At 36.8% G+C, this 13,057-nt stretch overlaps 1 protein-coding gene across 2 annotated transcripts; it reads right to left on the bottom strand.

The window, feature by feature from the left end:
• Positions 1 to 3,058: 3,058 nt before the first annotated feature.
• On the bottom strand, positions 3,059 to 8,122 carry LOC148916453 (ABC transporter G family member 1-like). Of its 2 annotated transcripts, none has more exons than XM_089054248.1 (8): positions 7,598 to 8,122; positions 5,846 to 5,925; positions 5,253 to 5,723; positions 5,078 to 5,164; positions 4,794 to 4,919; positions 4,459 to 4,653; positions 4,063 to 4,149; positions 3,059 to 3,942 (listed from the first exon to the last, which is right to left on the bottom strand). In XM_089054248.1, exons 1-8 carry the CDS (start codon positions 7,965 to 7,967, stop codon positions 3,250 to 3,252), a joined length of 2,109 nt encoding a protein of 702 aa, XP_088910374.1. In that variant the 5' UTR covers positions 7,968 to 8,122; the 3' UTR covers positions 3,059 to 3,249. The 2 variants fall into 2 exon arrangements, with proteins under 2 accessions (XP_088910374.1, XP_088910375.1); XM_089054249.1 differs by lacking the exon at positions 7,598 to 8,122 and adding an exon at positions 6,250 to 6,296 and having other exon boundaries at positions 5,846 to 5,960.
• Positions 8,123 to 13,057: the final 4,935 nt, after the last annotated feature.

Below are 13,057 nucleotides of genomic sequence, written 5' to 3'. Positions count from 1 at the left end.
GACAAAAGAAATTAGGCTAAAAGTCACTTTTTGTCCCTGTAGTTTCATATTTGTAGCAATTCAAGGACAAATGAGTATTTCTATTTATTTCTTTGAGGATGCAAGGGGCAATTTCGTCAATCCAAAATTCTTGAGCATAAAAGCTCGTCTAAAACTCCCCTAATTTCATATTAGGGCTTGAAATTGGTCATTTGGGTTTAGAGTTCTTCAAAAATTGGGATTAGTGGTTGAATTTCGAGTCCTAATATGAAATGAGAAGAATTTCAAACAAGTTTTTACGCTCAAGGGTTTTGGGTTGACAAAATTGCCCCTTGCATTGTTAAAAAAATTAACAAGAATATTAATATGTCCTTGAATTGTTACAAATACGAAACTATAATGGCAAAATTGACGAAATTGAAACTAAAGGGTCAAAAATGGTTAAAGTGCCAAACTACAAGAACAAAAAATGACTTTTGGCCAAGAAATTAATAATGGAAAACGGACCAATCATGCAACCCAAAAAGTCGTCTTTAAAGGAAGTGTAATTCTTCTTAAAGAATAAATTGTTACAAAGGCCTTTTTATACATATACATACCATCTATGTTGAGTTGTCATAACTAATTACAACTGAGAATATATTAGTAAACATAAAATATAACTAATTTAACAAAGTAATAACTAGTTATTGCCTTTAGCCTCCTTCAAGTTGAAAGGGGGAGAGCACACTGTAAGCTTTTCGCGAAGAAAAACATATTTGGCAAAAGATAAAGGTTTTGTGAAAATGTTTGCGCGCTAATTTGCAAAGGAAACAAATCAAATTTGTAAGAAGCTGTGTTGAACCAATTTGCAGCCCTTCGCCCGAGCCGAGCAGCAACTTGTCCAATAGGTCACGGTGCGGCATAGCTCCTGCAAAAAAAAATAAAAAAATAAAAGAAATAAAAATAGAGTCGCATAACCTCCGCCAGCAACAGCGGCAACCACCACGGTAATAGCCACCACCCGGCGGCCACAAAGCTCATGGTTGGGCTTAGAATCGACCTAGCTGCCAAGCTGCAGCAAAGGTGCGATCCAGCAACCAGGCTTGGGGCGCTAGGTAGAAAAAGAAAAGAAAAAGAAGAAAAGCGTCGTAGCCACAGCGCGCTGCCACCATCCGATCATTCCAGCCTCCACTTTACACAACTACTAGCTAGCCCACCAAGCTGGTCCTCGCCATGAGCAAAAAAGTGTATCCATATCCGACGACCACCGTTGGCAGCAGCGTCGATCATGGCGACAACCAACCATGCCTACCCAGCTGGTCCTCGCCGCGAAGAAAAAATGAAAGGAAAAAAAAAAAAAAGGTTCAACCTACCTTGGTATGCACAACAAACTCATTTCCTTGACAAGCAGTACAATCCTCCAAGATCTCTCTCATAGGCTAGAAAGTAGAGGATAACAAGTTTTCAATTTGAAAAGGAGTGAACAGAAGCTTTGTATTTATAAAGGTTAGGGATCCTAGGTCAAGGGTGAATCACAAGCCTATTCTCATTGGGAGCCCGACTCCAAGAAGAATTCAAAGGCCTACTCCAATTAGGAACCCAACTCAAAGAAGAAAGCCTAAATGCAGTTGGAGAGCCCGATAAATATTTCTCATCTCCTCAATGCCTCACAAGCATCATGTAGAAGATAAGGTGCATTTGTGAGAACACATATTTCGCCGGCCAATAAGAAGGTGACAAGTGGAATTAGGGTAATTATCTTCAATGTAAGATAGGAATATTGTTGATGCTCTTTTTGGGAAGGTCAACTTAGGTAGAGGAGTATTGGATCTTTAGCATGCGAGAAGATGTGAATCTTCAGTGTTCAGAGAACTTGCAGAAGACAATGGGGAAGAAGCGGTCATCAAGCTTCGGACACCGATGTAGTGCCTATCGAAGGCTCTCCGATGCTTAAGTCAGCTATAAGTGGTAATTTTGGCAAAGTAACAGTAAATATGGGAAAATAGTTACCTCTTTTACTTGGGCATTGTTCCCTATTTATAGGGAAATGAAAATGGGAGTTTTGCACAAAGTTTCGATGTGGGACCTTGTGCAAACTGCTGCAGAGGTGACACATGTCCATGGAAATTAGGTTCGGCAGCCGAAAGCTTCGGCATGTGGTTGCCGCTTCAGAAGAGTGTCTTTCTTCGGCCGGTTAGAAGGTGATGATGTCACTCACTTTCTAAGGGTTTGTTTGTGTGTCCCTTTGGGGTATTTCTTCTACTCGGAAGCTGACGTGTCTGCCTTGGTGCAAGTTGTTTTGATATTGGGTATACTCGGTTGATTAGGGTGTAAACAAATATCTCCCTAAATCAAGGAACCAATTTCTACCAAATCTCTTGGAGTAATTCCTGTCATCTTTTTGGGGATTACTAAACCAAATAAAGATTATTCTCCAAAAAAACCCTAGCACACAAGGAAACTATAAATACATGGCTACACAAGACTTTCAAGGTAATTCTAAATTCCTCCCTAATTCCAAAAACCCTAGAGAAATCACACACACACACACACACACTCTCTCTCTCTCTCTCTCTCATGGCTAAGGCCACCAGGCCAACACCCCCTGGGAAAATTCCATCTATTTTAGCTATTGTTGTATCTTTATCAAGATTCAATTAAACTAACTTAGGCATTGGAAGACCTTTGACCAACACCCCTCAGGTGTGGTCCATTTACTCATATTTATTTCGCAGGAATCGAAGTCAAGAGAGAAGAAAGATCGAAGACTGAGGAATTAACCCACAAATATTCCCCATGCAGAATACTCAAACAACTGCTTGTGGAATCACATATTCGCACCTCAACTCAGGAGATGCCTCGTGGACTCTCTACGTCAAGAATGACAAATATGCCTTTAATGGATTTTAATTTTTTTGTTTTTACTATCAATCAAAACCTCTCAACCATTTATGTCTCTCCTCCTTGTTTCTCTCTCCTCTTTCTCTTTAGTTTCCGGGAACAAAGGTCTTTCTAGCCGTCGGAGAGATTCATTCCCCACACTTCCAAAATTCTCTGATTTCATGTAACTTGGGACATGCAATGCATCCAAATATCCTTTCTGATCAACATTAATTATATTATTCTCATAACTAGAAAATAAAAAATACTCACTAGATACTGGATATATAGTACAACTTCAACTTTATTGCACACATACTTCCTATTCCATTCCAATACTGCTAGAAATACCTATCTTCATGCTTAATTTATAATACCAACAATACCATTTGTATTATGCTACTACCACTACAGATTCCCTCCATGCACAGGCGTAGAGGACGGATTGACCAATATTTGCATGCTTCGCTTATTGAGAGGCATTGCCAAAAGAGTTGTACCAATAGTCTTCACTTTCTCTGTGGCCTTGATAATAACCAAGAACAAAACTCGATACAGAAGAATCATCCCTACCAAGATTGCAAGATCAACCCACTTAGAGTAACCCATTTCGACTTGCCATTTATCTCTCAGAATATGTTCCCCACTGAGACTGGATGTTTTTCCTCCTTGATCACTGCTAGGAAATGTTGTGCCTATGAATTCATTTTTAAACAGTCCTTGGTATGCATACTTGTGGAACGCAATGTAGTACAATGGGAACTTCCACAGAGGCTTGGGAATATCGTTTGGTAGTTGGAAGAAACCGCCACACATAATCATAAGCCCTTGAATTCCAGCACCGGCGATTATTCCCATGAGGAAGTTGGGCACAATGCTAGCAACTATCATCATCAGGCTCTCAACCAGCATCATGCAAGCAAATAACACACAAGCAAAGTAGAAGAAGTGTTCAAATCCTTTGTGAAGTCCAGCGACGTAATAAGTTATGGCGGCAGGAATCACTGAAATCAATATCAAGAAAGGCACAGAGGAAAATGTGTTGGCAAAAACGAATGCAGAAACACCATAGTGCCCGTTTAATCTTTCTCGTTCAAATACCTGAGTTTACAAGAGAAATCCTATATTTAGCAACATTATTATATATGGCACTTATGATGTAAACTATATAGAAGTGCAAAACTTAGCGTATATATCCAACCCTATTCCAAATTAGTTTACCTTCATATCTTCCACAAAAGAGGGGAATCCACCGATAGCCATAAAAGTTAGAAATGAAGATACAAACATGATCAGCGAGCTTCTTGCCTGGAAAAATAGAAATCTATTAAGTTTTATATCAATATATCCAACGCTATAAGACAGCTCTCGAACAATTTCCTATGTAGTGTTCTCTTGTCAAGCAAGTTAGGTTTAGAAAACTGTCAATATGAACCACATATTACGTAATACGTACACAGAACTGCTAATGATCAATGGCGAAGATTGAGAGTGTAATGATATATAACATGTTATATTGTGAATTAGATGGAGAAATGATCAGGTTGATTGTTGCATAAATGTTTCGTCCAGACTAAATTGTTGCAACATAAGCATCTTATGTACAAAACAAATCACCTGAATTGATTCATAACTATGTCCAAGATCTTGATAGACAGTGCCCAAGCCTAATGCAATGGTAATGTAGATAGCCAGGCGCAACCAGTAGTAGCCTCGATCTCGATACATGTTCATGAAGGATCTTCTTGTAAGTACGAAAGATTGTGTAAGAAAGCCAGCATGGCTTCTCTTCTCCAATTCTTCACCAAAATCCTAAATTTCATATAAATTTATGTTAGTCATAGATTTTGGCCCCTCCCATGATCCTGGGAATCAACTACCGTTTGAAAGGATAGTGTTGCATGTTATATAAATAATTGGAGCTATATATGAATCTGATTACTAGCCTATACCTGCTTACATAGTTCAGCTACTTGTCCTTGAACTTGCTGATAACTTTCAGATTCTTTATAGGACTTTATTAGAGTATCAATCGCTACTTCTGTGGGTGTGCGTCCAACCATGCCTTGTTCAATGTCCTAAAAAATGAACAGTTTGGATCATGAGATTACATTTTGGATGGGCTCAAACGAGTCATTATAATGAGTGCTTGCTTGAGCACTCTTCATTACCACATAAAGAGAAAAGTTGCAATCAAATACGACTAGGACTTTACCAAAAAAAAAAAAAGGCTTACCTGCTCAAAATCTTTGTTTATAGTCTTAAGGAAGTGATCTGATGGATTTTGGAGAGTTGGGCAAGGGAAACCACATAAGGAGAAAAACTGCAATCAATTGAAAATAACAGCAGTTAACCATACAGCTACGGATCCAAATTTAGAAATAGTAAGCTAGGGAACTTAAGCTAGTCACTTGATTTGCTGCAGAAGCAGGGCCAAAATAGACAGTTCTTCCGGCGGACAGAAGGCAAAGATTGTCAAAAAGTTGGAAGACTTCAGAGCTAGGTTGATGGATGGATGTAATTACAGTCCTTGGAATTCCATCAGTTTTATCCAGGTTTGCAATTCTGCTCATGACATAATAAGACGCTGCACTGTCAAGGCCACTTGTTGGTTCGTCGAGGAAGAGAAGATTTGGGCGTGTAAGAAGCTCAATGCAAATGCTGACTCTCCTCTTTTGCCCACCACTGAGGCCTTTAGATCCCCACCCTCCAATCCTTGTGTTCATGGCATCTTGCAAACCCATCTCTCTTATTGTGATTTCTGCTCTCTCTTTCTTCTCTGCCTTGGACATGGAGTCCGGCAATTGCAACTGAGCCGAGTAGTATACGGCTTCGATGACCGTTAAAGTTGTGATCAAAGTATCATCTTGTGTCACATATGCCTGTGTTGATGATATTTAAATTATGAAAAGAGATATTGAAAGCTTTATAAATTACTCGTATTTATATCTTCATTAAGCCAAAAGAGAAAAGCATTGTGATATATAGTTCTTGATCTTCCTACCGAAGTTCCATATGCCAGTGCTTGTTTTTGCCCATTGATTAAGATCTTCCCTGTTTTCCTTGTGTTTGAACTCAATCTCCCTGCAGTATCATGAGCACATGACTTAAAATTAGACCTGTGCTTGGGGTTAATCCACACTACATATAATTAAAGAGTAATGCTATTTAGACACACAAAATTGACAACATTAGCTGACAATCTTATGTGGCAGCCGATGTGTGATGCCATGTCAATTAATGAATATTGACATGTGTATTTTTTTTTAAATATATTATCTTTTCAATAATCCTTTTAAACAAACAAAAGTGAAAAATTAATATTAAAAAAAAAACCAAAAAACCCTTAGCGTATCTGATCTGTAGCCTCACGTCTATTCTCCAAAAAACCCCTACTTAAAATTAGACCACACATCTGTATATAAATTAAATGGTCCCATAGTGTCTTTAATTTAGTAACCACACATCTGTATATAAATTGAATTTCGGTTATTTTTATTTTTATTTGTAACAATTGTGGTTCATGAGATCTCAACCCTGCACAGAAAATATCTCCACTAGGTTGTTTTTTCTAGCTATTATTGGACAAATAAAACAACTTATATTCCTATTTTGTTTTATTCTAAATTATTCAGTAACTACAGTACACATGATTTGTAATTTTGTACACGTTTTATGATAGTAGAAGTCGTCCTCTGCTTCAAAAAGTAAATAGATAGCGAAATCTTTCTAACAATAGATGGCGAGATCTTTCACGGAGGTACACTTTTTTTGTGATTGGCTGGCATTCTCTTTCACGTCACCAATCACCACGTGAGGAGAACCAAATAGGCATACAATCACAGGATAATTCTACAGTCACATACCGGGACGTCTCCTCTCTCTCTCTCTCTCTCTCTCTCTCTCTCCATTTCTATAAGCAGGCACATTCTAGTAGCAAATCCATATCAAGGATGGAATTAGGAATTTTTTAACGGGCTAGCTAAAATTATTAATTTAAAATCTAATGTTCTTTTTATTTTATTTGTATACTTACAATTTCTATATTTTTCTAGAAATAAAAGTATACATCATATAAACCACACACATAGGGTGACACCACAAGAAAAGTGGGCCAACTCTCCCCCTCTCCCCCAAAGTGCACTCAGGTTCGATTTGCTAGTTCATAACTCTATTGACTACAATTATCAGCCATCAAATCCAATTTTGATACGTATTATTTGACATCTCTATTGAAGGTACCTTTAGCTGAGCAAACAAATTAAATATAAGATGATTATAGGCCTATAGGTTGAGTCGACAAGGTGTTATTAGGCTACATTTAGGTGGACTACTAATCTTTTATAGAGTGAAATCACATAAAAATACATTTAATATTTTTTAAAGGCTACTAGTTTAGCAGTAGTAGCCTTATTCTTAGTTCCGCCATACATATCAAAGGGCGGCCTAGCATGGTACAAGTGGCACCACCGCACAAGATCCTGAATTTTTTATTTTGTATTATATATATTAATATTATAAAAATTATATATATTAATATTATAAAAATTATATATATTCTAGCGTGCAACACATTGACACATAAGTGTATTTGGTTGTGCTGGTTTTTTATAGCATATCCCTTAGTACAAAGCCCAGATTCGAGTCTTAGTCAATCTATTTATATTTTCATATTAGATTATATGAGGACTCATCATGTCGGTGAAAACCAAAATTTTGCTAACTAATTATTAAGTAAGAGGGTATGAATTGTTACCTCCTAAAGCATCAAGAAGAGTAGACTTGCCACAGCCAGAAGGACCCATTATAGCCAAGAGCTCCCCAGGCCTGGCATAACCAGTTACACCTTGGAGGATTGATCTTGATCTGCTACCATTTTCATTCTTTGCCTTAGAAACCACAGTCACCCACAAATCCTCCCACGTCAAGAAAACACCCTCTTCTAACTTTGGATAGTTTTCGTTCAGGTTTCGGTTTCGAGCAGCACCCGGCCCTGAACTAGTTACAGTTGTAGTTCTAGGCAGTGGATCATTATGGCCTACTGTTTCAACCTCCAGTACTGCTGTTCTAATATCAGCTGATTCATTACTATAACTATATTCATGTAGCGAGGTAGAAGAAGCCATATAGCTAGGAATTCTATTTCACAGAGAGAGAGAGAGAGAGAGAGAGAGTTTTGTTTAGTTTCTTGTTGGTGAAGTGCTTAAGGAGGATCGAGGCCGGGTATTTAAAGAAGCTTAAAGAGCAATTAAACGGGATTTGCATTTACATTTTTCTCACCTTAGATCTTTCTGCTGCTAATGTTTAAACGAGTACATATTACTAATAAATGCAAAAGGACAAGAGTAGTTCGTATAATAACACCGTCCAGTCGTTGGCTAGTACCGCACGGCACCTAAATTGGGAAGAAGTCAAGCATTTTTTTTACTGCAGAACTTTCATTATTCAACTTAAAATTTTAAATAAATAAAAAACCAAAGCACTAGGAGTTCATCTTTTTATTATAAAATAAATTATTAGTCTAATTAGTTAGTTGTTTATCTTTTTTTTTTTATTATCATAACAATATGAGGTTATTATTTGCGAATCACTTTGAGAGTGTTTTTAAGTAGGCCAAACAATGTCGTAATCCACCCTTACATCTTCATGGACAAACAATGTCGACTCACACACACTAACTGGCCACCATATAAACAGGTTTCCAGCACAATGCATGGTAGGAGTTAGATAGCCACAATGGCCACCATACAAAATTCAATATGATGGTTTTTTTCTTCTCTTTTATTAATTCTATGCATATAAAGAATAGGGATTTGCGAAATAAATTTAAAATTTACCTAGGGCCTTCAACTTCGTAGGGACACCCATGCGTGAATATATAAGAAATTTCACATTTCTTACGCAAGCGATGTGGGACTATATATACGTCATATTCAATGTGTAACACACTACATGTTATGTTCACCACGTCCACATGTCATGTTCAATGTGTAACACGCCACATGTAATGTTCAATGTGTCAGGTTTCTCACAATAAATAGGTGAATGAATGTGTTTTGGGGTCAACCCACTTGACTTCTCTGAAAGCTTAACCTGCGGCCACACACTTCTCTTTAGGGTGTGTTAAGACATATTCACATTTTGGGGGAACACTATCAGGATGTGTAAACTCTCCCAGAGTCTTTGATTTCTCCATTCGAGAGTCTTTACTCCTCAATTGGGACAAATCCAAAACGCCTCACTGATCATCTACCGCTTCATCCCGATTGCAAGGTAATATCATGGTGTCGGGATTTTAATTGTACTTACCGTTGCAAGGGCTCCACCTCAAATTGTAGCGAGAAAAAGTAATTCAAAATTGCTTTTGTTGTGTGAAGGCCATCCAAACTCGGCCTCGATCGAAGAAACACAACATGGTCCCTGAAGTTGTCGCCGCCAGTACAAGGACCTAACCCAGCCGTTCTAATTTTTTCTTCAAGCGGATATAGCGTTGCTAGCAGCTGAAAGCTTACTTTCGGCAGCTTCATAGTCTTTCGGCGGACTAGGACTTCCTTACCAAGAAGTCGGTGGCTTTCTCTTCGAATCCCATTGACTTTAATATATGTATATTTGTTTTAACGCAAATGCAAGCGGCCATATGCGTGCGGCCATCAAGGAAGAATTTTTCTAAATAGTTTATATAGGTGATCAAAATGCCCGTGCGGCCACTATAATTCGGTTTGATATGGAGGTGGCCATATGCTAGTAGCCAAAAACTCAAATGGGTTTTTCCTCGTTAAATCAATCATATACTGTTAAGTTCATAATTTCATACATATACATGTCTTATTTACTTAGTCTTTTTACTTAGAATTCTGAGTCATTTACTTCTCTTTGTATGTTTTGTAGATCAATAGAGCAAGAAAACATAATTCATGCAATTCAAGCACGTTAAAACCTGATTTGGATGAATGGAAGAGGAGCTTAAAGACAAATCCAATACGAGCTACACTCCCTTGTTAGTCTAGTTTCGTAGGTCACATTGCATGCCTTATTTCAGCAATCTACATAGCTCAAATGAGGAGACATTCTCGAGTAAAGTTGGCCCAAGGGGTCTCAAATACAACATATCCAAAATGGAGCCTAATTGGAAGTATATGGAGTCTTCTGCCCACTAAACATTGAACCGTGCTTAGGAGGAATTTTGTCTGCGCAATTTATTTCGGCCTTAATTTTTTCCTTTGACCTTGGATTGGCCCAAACGACATGTGGTTGGAAGATGACATTCTGAACTTCCAGATGGAGGGCTCAAAGTCGTCATTTGCTTAGGGGAATCCTAATTCGTGAGCCCTTGGAGTTGCTGGTCATGCTAATCTAAGGATCACTACAAAAAAACGGTTCATTACCGACCAAATTTTCCAAGGGCTCCCAAATTCCCTCAGTAAAAGTGTTTTTTCCGACGAAAAAATGTTGTCCGTTGGAAATATGTCATGGAACTGGAATTTATTTCCAACAAAGGAACGACCCTCGAAAAAAGTCTCTATGGTCGTCGGAAATGTAATTTATTTGGCGGGAAAACTTGGCGCCAACTTTATTAACGACAAAAATTATGTTTGTCGGAAATAAGATGATTATTTTCGAGGATTCTCATCTCGTCGTCATTGTTTGACTATTTCGAGAAGAAATATGTCCGCTCGTGATGATCTGTTATATTTACGACCAAACACATCCTCATCGGTAATAGTTGTGCTTGTTTCTGAGGGCATATTCGCTTTTGTCGGAATAATATAACTATTTTCGAGGGCAACACAGGGTTGTCGGTAATAATATTTCTATTTTACAAGGGGAATTAGCAGCCGTCGAAAATGATTATCTTAAAAAATTTATAACAAATTAAATAAAAAATAAGAAAAATACACCGAAAAAAGCTATGCATTCCTTACAACAAATCCTTCGATTTTAAAGGTCTAAAATCATGATTCTACATAATTGAGGGATCAAAGAAGCAAGAGTGTTAGCTTATCAAACGTTAATTAGCGTTTGGTGTGTTTACAAACTAATTAAAGTTTTTGTTGTCACTTTGAAATTTTATAAGTAAAAGTAATATTTTCAAAGCTTTAGGACGAAAAGAATGTCACTAGGAGTTCATATGAATTTTCAATGGATTTTTCAAATTTTTAATGTATTTATTATGATTTATAGGTGTGAAATCATATAAAATCCATATTAAACTTAATTGAGTGACAAGTCGCAACTTCTTACAGGTGCTTTTTCTGTTGGTGATATGTGTCATCATACCACAGCTCCACATGTCATTTTTCTTACTTTTTTGTTGTTTATCTTAAAAAATTCATAACTGATTAAATAAAAATTTGAAAAATACAACGAACAAAGATACACACTCCTTATGACAAATCCTTTAATTTTAGAAGTCTAAAATTATGATTCCACATAATTGAGTTCAAAGTAATTGGATCAAAGAAGCAAGAGCATTAGGTTATCAAATATTAACTAGTGTTTGGTTTGCTTACAATCTAATTTGAGTTTTGGTTGTCATTTTGAATTTTTATAAGTAAAAATAATATTTTCCAAGCTTTAGGATGAGGAGAATGTCACTAGAACTTCGTAGGAATTTTGGTGAATTTTTTGGATTTTTAATGTATTTATTATGATTTTTAGGAGTGAAATCATATAAAATTTACATTAAACCAAATTTATGGACAAGTGGCAACTTCTCACAGGCGCCACCTATCCTTTTTCTTCCTTTTTTATTTGTTGCCAATTTCTGCCCAATTTTGTTTTCCTATGGCGCTTTTTTTTTCACGAAAATTCTAATTTAGCGCTTTACTGTTACCCAAACCCTAAAATTCCCACACCCACTCTCAATGCCTCTCTCTCACCTGTCTCCCTATGTCTCTCTGTCTCTGGTTCTATCTCTTTCGGCCTCTCTTCCTCTTTCGCTCGAAGATTAGCCAGCAATCTCAACACTCCCTCTCGTCATCTCTCTCTCTCTCTCTCTCTCTCTCTCTCTCTCTCTCTCTCTCTCTCTTAGTCTCTCTATCTTTGATTCTATCTCTTTTTACCCAAACCCTCACTTCCTTTCTCTCATCTACAAACTCTCCAACTCTCACAAATATCTGAGTCCAACCCCAAAATAGCAAGGTTGTATATGCATGACTTGGAGAAGTGATTTTTTTTCCTTTCTATATATATCTGAATTTGGTTTTTTCTGAGTTTCAGGTTTCGAATTTTCCTTGATTTTGGTATAAATTCATCCGTTTGAGTCTTGGAAAAAGGTAAATTAAATTTTGTAATTCAGTTCGCTGCTTCATTTGCTTTAATTTTGTTAATTGTTAATTGGTTTTTTTTTAATGTGTTGTTCTGTTTTTCATTTGAGAGACTCTTTCTATTGCTATAGGCCACAAAAGATGTCAAGAACAGGTACTGATAAATATTGTGTTGGTGAAAGAATGTTGGATTGTCAATAATTTTGGTTGTCCTAACTTTTTTTCGATGCCATTGTTTTCTTTAATTGAATACGAAAGATGAAGCTGTAGAACTCTAGTAGATAATGGTAAATTGGTGTATGAACGACTGACAAATGAAGCACGTGAGATAGTTGGGATATCTCTTTATAGGCTTTGTTTTATGATTTGAGTGCTGCTGTATTTTAGTTTTCATTTTGGCTGCTGTCATGTTATATTATAATGTTTAGCCCTGTTTTGCAGTCTTAGTTGATATGCTGGTTAGACTAGTAAACAACTTTTTTCTCTTTGTCAAAAGGTTTGCCTGAATCTGCAAGGATCTCTCAATATGGGAGGATATATATTATTCTCTTTTCTTTTTATCTTACACAGTAGTGCACTTAAAAGACTTTTATAGACTTGTCTCTCTTACACTAGCACATGTTCTCTTACACTAACAGTGTGTTTCTGGAATGCTATAATATTGTTGTTTTGTTGATCGGTACAGGTGGAGCACTCTGTGATTACCATGTTATTTCTTCAACGGTTCTTCTATTCTATGTGTACTCTTTTATTATTATTTAACTAGTTTTGTTGCCTCAGTTCTTTATTTGATCCATTTTGTCATGTTTTAGGTATGTTATTAAACTCTTAATCATTTTTTTAACCTCATAAAGATCAATTTGTGATTATCATGATTAAAATCTTGAGTTTAAGTTTGAAATAACATTGAAATAAGAAGCCACTTTCTGTTATGTGTAAAATTTTGTTCA

This window comes from Prunus mume, linkage group LG6 (genome assembly GCF_029339155.1).
Source record: "Prunus mume cultivar Tortuosa linkage group LG6, ASM2933915v1, whole genome shotgun sequence".
In the NCBI taxonomy this organism is placed as follows: Eukaryota; Viridiplantae; Streptophyta; class Magnoliopsida; order Rosales; family Rosaceae; genus Prunus; species Prunus mume.
The sequence above is the reverse complement of the archived record's forward strand: the minus strand, read 5'-3'. Positions and strand labels throughout refer to the sequence as shown.

Coding starts and splice junctions, on each gene's coding strand:
- LOC148916453 (XM_089054248.1), bottom strand. CDS start 7,967: ATGGCTTCTTCTACCTCGCTACATGAATATAGTTATAGTAATGAATCA. Junction 5,926..7,597: donor TCTTCTTGATGCTTTAGGAG/GTAACAATTCAT, acceptor ATGATACTGCAG/GGAGATTGAGTTCAAACACA. Junction 5,165..5,252: donor CTGCTTCTGCAGCAAATCAA/GTGACTAGCTTA, acceptor AATTGATTGCAG/TTTTTCTCCTTATGTGGTTT.